Here is a 9089-nt window from a genome sequence, read left to right as displayed (position 1 = left end):
TTTCATTGTGTTTGAACCGTAGTGTATGTGGTTCTGTTTTGATATATATATTACATTTTATTTGCATTTACTTTTCTCGCAATCTTTCGTGTGTATTAAATAGTTTCAATATATAGGTATTGATATGTGTTTCGTACAAGATTTACAATCTCAATTGACATGTATTCTATCTCAACCTAATAGGATTACATTTTTTATGCACAAGTATTTTACAAATGAAAAATCGTATGTATTTGATAGTGTCATTCTACTGCAAATACATTTGCCAATATATTTATGTGTATTGTTGATTACCTGATATATGAAAAAACATAGAATATCAAATACAAAGATCAACAACTATCACTACATTCATGAATACAATAGATGTATTCAGCAAATTCATTATGATCATTAAATTTGTTCAAACAAGAATATAGTAAAGAAGACTTCGATTACAGTAACTAAAGCAGTAACACAAGACTTAGATTTGTTCAAACTAAAGCAGATTTTTAATGCAGCAACAACTAAAGCAGTTTTTAAACTGTGTCCCAAATTGATTGTATGAAAGAAATTTAACTAGCTATTTATTACAACAATCTTTAGCTAATCCTAACTTCAATGTATCTCCTCATGTGGTGCATTACTACATGAACGCCCGTTATGACCACGAAATTCACATGTGTTGCAGATTTTTTTCTTCTTTTTATACTGCTCAGCGAATGACTTTTCCCACTTTTTCTTTGATCTTCCAGGAGGCCTTTTAAACTTTGGTGGTAGTACCACTTCTTTTGCAACTTCTTCAGGTATCTACCGGTCAGTCACATCCGAAAAAGGATACACAGGAATCTCATATGTTTTCAACACATTTTCTGGCTTGTAATATTCTGAGTAATATGGACCTAATTTGAATTTCTTCTTGTTTAAAATAGCCAATACATGTAAGCATGGTATTTCATCATATTGAAACTGTCCACAATGGGATTTTTTGTTTTCAAGGCAGATAATAAAGGTTTTTCCTTTGTCATTTATTGCATATCGGTAGTCTGTTGACGGTGTTACCTGCAATGAATACATAAATACAACTCAAATCTAAATCTGGAATATTATAGATTAAATACATATGTATCCAACATACCGTCACGCGTGCTGATAGAGTATCATTCATTATAATCTCCTGAAATTTCATGCCAAGTGTTGTGGATGTGAAGTAAGCATTTTGCCTATTAGTGTAATTCCATTGCCCAAACATCTTTCTCACTTCTTCAAGAAAATTATAAATTGGCTTCTCTCTTGCTATTACCAGTGCTGAATTAATAGACCTTATAATATTTGATGTTATTGTCCATCCTCTGTGAACAGGCGCATACACCCTTGACCATTTGTCATATCCTGCCAACTCCAAATATTCCTTAACTCTCACATCTACATTTTGAACTATTTTCATGAAGCTATTAAAATCAGACTGTTTGTATGCTCTAGTCATGGTATAGTACACCTCGCTTAATTGGTCATGTGACTTCCTGTATCTTTTGTGTATATTTTTTCATAAGTTCCATATGCATGCATAATGTGTTACATCAGGGTACACTTTGAAAACAACTTTTATGATACTCTCATTTCTATCAGAAACAATGCACATCTCTGGCCTCTGACCATAAGCTTTCTTAAGTTGCTCAAAAAAACAAGTCCATGAAGCATCATTTTCTGAATCAGTCACTCCATATACTAATGGTAATATGTTACCTGTACAAAAATATAAATACAAATATATGATAGATGTTAAAATAATCTTTAAGTTTTAATTTAAATAATGTAGTATACTTACCTGCACCATCTAAAGTACTAGCACAGACAAATGTCCCTATGTATATTGATTTGAGTTGGCTTCCATCAACTATAACGATTGATCTACAATGCTCAAATCCCTTGATAAAAGCATAAAGAGATATAAACAAATACAAAAATCAATTTCTTTAATCGAATATGTGATCTAGGGCAAGTTTTTTCCATGATGTATAAATATGTAGGTAACTTCTGGTAAGATCGACCCAGTTTTCCCATTATAGAATCTACTGCCTTTTCCTTAGCATACTAAGCCACCATGTATGTTATATCCAGTCTAATGTCTTTTTATATCATCTCTAATATTATTTGGTGTATACTTTCTCTTTAAAATGGCTATTTTTGGTTTAATAATCCCTGCTGTCAATTTGCTGGTAGTATGAGAGTCTTTGTAGATCTTTTCCTTGAGTAACATGTATGTTCGCTTACAAAAGACCAAACTACAAATAGTTTAGAATCATTCATGCTTGACAACTTGAAAAATCACTTGCATTATCTAGATTTACATTTAAGCCAATAGCTGCATATATAGTGAATGCACAAGCCATTACAAAACTGTATATATTATGATAGTAATAATATTTAGTGAAATCAAATGTATAAAAAATAAACATACCTGCTGGAATTAGACCTAGGTACTTTGGTAGTAAATTGGTGATCAATTGAATAGTTATGCATTACAGCCTGAAGTGTAGCCTTGTCTTTGTATACCTGGCTAACAACTACTTCTTTTTTATTAGTATCAAAAATGAAATTTTGCACTATCATTGGCTTGCCATAGTCAGTCATCATCATTTGAAGTGTATCAATTTTGAAGTTGTTGTATCAAGTTCACAATCATTTGTAGACACAACTTTATTTTCAATAAGATTTTCTACTGATACATCTTTACTGATCTCATTATCAGGAAAATTAACACACAAAGGATACTTGACAAACACGTTGTTTAATTTCTTCAATTGAACATACACCTTGACTCCCATGTCGTTGTGTATCTCCATTAGTTTATTGGCACCCTTAATACTGTATTTAATCTTGTACTCTCAAGCCTATCATCAGTTGGCTACTAATTAACTCAACCAAGTCTCTATGAGAGGCATATTCATTTAAGACTATTCATTCAGTCTCGTAATCATCGTATTTATTACCTTCAGTCCAGCTTCCTAATTGCCAAATCATGATCATTATGCTTGCCAATTTATTTCTGTAAGCGTTGATGCAACTGTTAAAAGTCAAAAATATAGTAGCACAGAGTAAATACAGTAGTATATTATAAAGTGAATACAGTAGTATATTTAATTCGATAATTCAGACATTCATAACAATTCAAAATTGAATACAGTCATTGAAATTAAAGTATCGATCAATTGAAAACTCTGCAAGCAGTACAAACAATTATACACAAAACTACAATTCACTGAATCATATCATTTAATCTAGTGTATTTGTTTCAAAGTCGAGGAATGGATTAAGAACTACATTACGACATAAAATATTTGTTTCCAAGGATCAATCAAAATTTTTGATATTTTGATGATTTTGAATTATTCTTATTTGTTTCAAGCTCGTATTACAGTAAATAAAACTACATTACAACATTTTGTATTTGCTTTAAAGAAAGATCAACCAAAATTTTAGAGATTTTGATGATTTTGAATTCTTCAGTATTTGTTTCAAACTCGAAGTATAGAACAGTGAAAAACAACATTACCACATACAATACTTGTTCTGAAGAAGGATGAATCAAAATTTTGAGAATTTTGATGATTTTGAATTTCTCAGTATTTGTTTCAAACTCGAAGTACATAACAGTGAAAAAACTACATTACGACATACAATATTTGTTCCTAAGAATAAGGATCAATCAAAATTTTGAGAATTTTGAATTTCTCAGTATTTATTTCAAACTCAAAGTACAAAACAGTGAAAAAACTGCATTACGACATACAAAATTTATTTTGAAAAAGAAGGATCAATCAAAATTTTGGGGATTTTGATGATTTTGAATTCTTCAGTATTTGTTTCAAACTCAAAAAAAATAGAGAAGAAAATACATGATGACATACCTGTATACATTTCGAAGAAGAAGGATCAATCAATTTTTTTGGGAATTTTGCGTTTTGTTTATGAATTTAGCTCTATTTGTTGATAAAAATGGAGAATACAATTTTTACCTTTGAGAGAATCGTGTTTAATTATGAATTGAGATTTTTTTTCTTTTTAAGAATATTGAATTTCATTTTTGGCGCGACTAAATAAGGACTGTATTCATATTTTATATGAATACATACTATCTGTAAAACTAAATACAGTGGGCCTAAATCAAATACAACGGCTATAAATGATAATTATGTAAAATGTGGCTATGGAAGGTGAGTTTTATAGTAAAATGTTGCTATTTGTTAAAGATCCCTAAAATTTTAATATGCATCTCATACGCCACATCATAGTTGTATGAGGCATTTGTTATTTTGACAAGTGGACTATTTGGCCCCACTTTTCAGGCAGTTTTCTCTTTCCCTTTGCATTTTCTTTTTCTTTTTGATAAACCCCTTTGCATTTTCACTGCACTTTTAACTGTTTTGTTTCACAATTCATTTTTCTTCTATTTTCTTTCTTTGTCTTTTTCTTTCAATTTTTTCTGTGCTCGTGATACTAAGAAAATCAAATTTATACAATACTCATTTTTCTTATATACTTGTGTCACTTTTTTTAGTCTATTTCAAAAGAAATATATTTTTTTTATTTATTTTTTAATTTAAATTTTTTATACGTCACGCTTATAATCACAAAGGTTAAAAGAATATTTTGATATATTCTACATATTTTGAATTTAATACTAAAAAAATTCAAAAGTATTTTTTACTTTCTTAAACTTTGTACCAAAATAAAAATCAGACAAAGCATATTAAACATAAAGAATATTCTTTTAAATGTACGAATGATCACTCAACTTATAATAATTGACCGTCAAAGTCATTCAACTTTGCTTGATTAGCTTTGGTTGTTATTTTAGCTTGAACTATAATTTTTGAATCATTTAATGATGTGACAACTCTAATTTTGAGAGAAAAAAATAAAAAAATTAAAGTAAATATTTAAATTTATTTAGCATCGAACCCATTTTAAATTTGATCCAATTTTTAATCCAGCCCGCTTAAAATAGTTTTGTTATACAAAAATGCATTTAATAATAATAAAAATATATGATGGTTCTTCATATTTGTTATTTTTAAAATTGAAAATAGAGTTGGAGTTTTAGTTGACATAGTATTTGGGAAATAGGGTATTTTTGAAGTTGAAAATGGGGTTGTTTTTTGAAAATAAATTTAGATTTTAAAAAATAAATTTAAAAGTGCAAAAAGTGAATTCAAAAATAGTAAAACACCTCTTAAAGTGTTTTTCAAATATTCAAATATAGTGAAAATATATTTTGAAATATTTATGACTAAATAAATATTTTAAAATAAAATAAAAATTATATTTCAAGATATTGTGAATAATATTCTTAACCTAACGCATACTTAATATCGGATAGACAGGAAAATATTGAAAGAAAAAGATAAACAATAAAATAAAGAAAAGATAACTTGAAAAAAAAAAAAAAAAATAAAAAAAAAATATTTAAAAAATTTTTTTTTTTTTACAGTGAACATGAAAGAAAATGTTGAGAGGAAAAAAAAACATTAGTTTGACAGTTGGCGCCAAAAAGTCCACTTTTCAAAATAACAAATGCCTCATACAACTTTGACGTGGCATATGAGATGCATATTAAAATTTTTCGGGCTTACCTTCCTATTAGATAGTAATTTTATTAGGTTCAAATTTGCTCTAAATTTTGCTAAAATGATCAGATATATCTTTCGTTAAAAGTTTAACTCACCAATATCTCTGTCATTCAAATCTTGAGTCATATATACCCCTATTGCCAAGTTTTGAGTCATATATACCCCTATTGTCAAGTTTTGGTCATATATACTCCTATTGTTGTTAATTGCTTTGCTAAAATTTTTCAATCTCCCTTTTCCTTTTTTTTTTTAAAAGAAATCATATTTTTCAGATCAGGTATAATTAAACTCACTGCTTTTTCGATACATTAACCATCCCGTCAAATGCTCTCATCTACCTTACAATCTCTTTGAATTTTCTCTACTTTGTCAAAATTCCTTCGTTGTATTTTTCAATTCTTGCATAACCCCAAGAATCATAAAGTAAAAAATAAGAAAAGTCAAGAACACCCCATAAAAACTCTATGCACAATTACGATAAAAATCAAGAATTAAAGTACTTACCAACTGCAAATTATTTTAGTATCATCAATCGCCTCCATCTTTCGCACCACTCTCAATTCCAACATCTAGAATAAGAAGAATAAGGAAAACACAAGTGAGAAATTAGGATGTAGAAGTGTAAAAGAGGCAGCTCATATAGAGACAACAAAAGCAAGTTGTCAATTAAGAGAATATCTTTTACACGTATGTATGTATGTATGTATGTATGTATGTATGTATGTATGTATGTATGAGAGGTGCAATTAGGCAAGAATCTAAAAATACAACAAAGGGGTTTCGACAAATTAGAGAAAACCCAAAGAGATTATGAGGTAGATGAGAGCACTCAACGGACGTTTAATGTGTAGAAGAAGGGGTGAAGTTAATTACATGTGATGTGGCAATAAAAAAGTGATGTGACACATAAAATTTTTTAAGAAAAGGGGGTTGAAAAATTCTAGCAGAGCAATTAACAGCGACAAGGGTACATATGACTCAAAACTTGATTACAGGGGTATATATGACCCAAAACTTGACAACAGAAGTATATATGGATCAAAACTTGGACAACAGGGGCATTGGTGAGCTAAACTTTAAACGGAGGATATATCTGAATGTTTTCGCAAAGTTTAGGGGCATATTTGATCCTTTTTTCTATACAATAAAGGAGGATAGTCTAACTTAAAATTAATATAAGTGTCGATCTTTAGAACTATCTATTTGAATTCTTATAACAAAAAACTATCATTTCATAATAAAAACTAGAACTGTCAATACGGTCTAGCCCACAGGGGCTTTGGAGTTTGACAGGTTAGGCTGGGCTGACCCATCAACATGACGGGCCATAAAATTGCAAGCTCAACCCATCACATAAATATTTGACAGCTTTTTAAAATATATTATTTTTATAATCTTAATTTAAATTTTAAATTGCTAATTACATAAATATTTACAACATAATATTACATGGAGTTACTACGTGTTAATCAAGTTTTAAATTTACCAAAAAAATTTAATAATCTATGAAATTAAATAACTTTTGATAGCAAATTCAAACCAAATAGAGATGTTGAAAAATAAACGAAAATGTTAATGAGTAATAATATAACTAGCTAAATAGCAATATTAACCTAATTTTATTTCAATTGATCACAATAAAACACAAAGAAATGTCAATATTTAGTCTATTAAAAGTGAAAATGAACTCCTAAAAAAAACTCACATGACACTTATGGCATGTTCAACATCACCACATCATCTTCATCAAACATATTTTATTCCTTACAAAATTTAGTATTTTATATTTTAATTATTTATATATTTTATAAACATATTTAATATTTAAATATTTATGATGGTTTAAATATACTTTGAGTTTGGACTCTTTTTTTATTCTTAGTACTGTATTCTATTTTTTAGGGGTAAATCTCAAGAATAGATCCAAATTGGAGTAGCTTTCAAATTTTAGCCTCAGATAAAAAAGCTTCCTTAAAATAACCTTTACCTATTAACTAATATTTTTTGGACGAAATTACCCCTGACCAATGGAGTAAATTACACAAATGATCCTCATAATGGATAACAACTCCATAATTATCTGTTTCAACTTTCATTTTTTTCCTCTTTTTAGTTTTACTTTGATTTTTATTTTTCTTTCTCTTTTTATTTTTGATCTTTTTCAACCCTTACTTTTTTCCTTTTTTCCTCTCAACTTCTTTTATTTTTCTTTTTTATTTTACTTTGATTTTTTATTTTTTTTGTTCTTTTTAGTTTTTCTCAATTCTTACTTTTTTTCTTTACACCTCTCAACGTCTACTTTTATAAAAAAAAATATTCAATTTTCTTTGATTTTTATTTTTTATTTTCTTTTTTCTTTTTAAATTTTTCTCGGGCTTTATTTTTATTTAATATTTTTTTAATTTTTATCAACCTTTATTTTTTTCACATTCTCTCTCAACTTCTACATTTTCTTTAATTTTTATTGTTTTAATATTTTTTTCATTTTCTTATTTTTCCGTAATTTTTAGTTTCTTTGATATTTTCTTCAATTTCTTCCGTTCAAGTTACATCTCATGAGCAAGAGTTGACACTATCACATTATAAATGCAAGAATTATGACTTTCAAACAACAAGCTACGTTTCATGGACAAGAGTTGAGACTACTACATTGTAGAGGCAAGACTTATGACTTTCAAACAACAAATTATGTTTCATGTGCAAGAGTTGGCACTACCACATTGTATTTTGATTTATGAGATGTTTTATAACTCTTAGCTTAGAGGCAAGACTTAGCTCTGGGACTTTCAAACAACAAATTATACCCCACGAGCAAGAGTTGACTCTACCATTTATGTCTTCATTTATGAGATGTTCTACAACTATTGTCTTAGAGGCAAGACTTAGCTCAGTAACTTTCAAACAACAAATTATGCCCACGGGCAAGAGTTAACTCTACCACGTTATGTTTTTATTTCTGAGATGTTCTACAACTATTGCCTTAGAGGCAAGACTTAGTTCAAGAACTTCAACCTACAAATTATGTCCCACGGGTAAGAGTTGACACTACCATATTATGTTTTTATTTATGAGATGTTCTACAATTATTGTCCTAGAGGCAAGACTTAGCTCAAGGACTTTCAAAAAGACTTAGCTTTCAAATAATAAATTATGCCCCACGAGCAAGAGTTCACTATACCACGTTAGATTTTCATTTATGAGATGTTTTACAACTATTGCCTTAGAGGCAAGACTTAGCTCAAGGACTTTCAAACTACAAATTATGCCCCATGGGCAAGAGTTGACTCTACCATGTTATGCCTTCATTTATGAGATGTTCTACAACTATTGCCTTAGAGGCAAGACTTAGCTCAAGGACTTTCAAACTACAAATTATGCCCACGGGCAAGAGTTGACTCTACCACATTATGTTTTCATTTATGAGATGTTCTACAACTATTGTCTTAGAGGCAAAACTTAGCTCAAGGACTTTCAAAC

At 29.0% G+C, this 9089-nt stretch overlaps 1 protein-coding gene across 1 annotated transcript; it reads right to left on the bottom strand.

The window, feature by feature from the left end:
• Positions 1-789: 789 nt before the first annotated feature.
• Positions 790-2613, bottom strand: LOC124898198. The gene is made up of 5 exons (XM_047412037.1): positions 2441-2613; positions 1808-1890; positions 1594-1725; positions 1118-1404; positions 790-1041 (listed from the first exon to the last, which is right to left on the bottom strand). The coding sequence occupies exons 1-5, from the start codon at positions 2611-2613 to the stop codon at positions 790-792; spliced, it is 927 nt and encodes a 308-aa protein (XP_047267993.1).
• Between the last annotated feature and the right edge of the window lie 6476 nt (positions 2614-9089).

This window comes from Capsicum annuum, chromosome 1, assembly GCF_002878395.1.
Source record: "Capsicum annuum cultivar UCD-10X-F1 chromosome 1, UCD10Xv1.1, whole genome shotgun sequence".
NCBI classification, from domain to species: Eukaryota; Viridiplantae; Streptophyta; class Magnoliopsida; order Solanales; family Solanaceae; genus Capsicum; species Capsicum annuum.
This window is presented reverse-complemented; position numbering and strand designations above follow the sequence as displayed.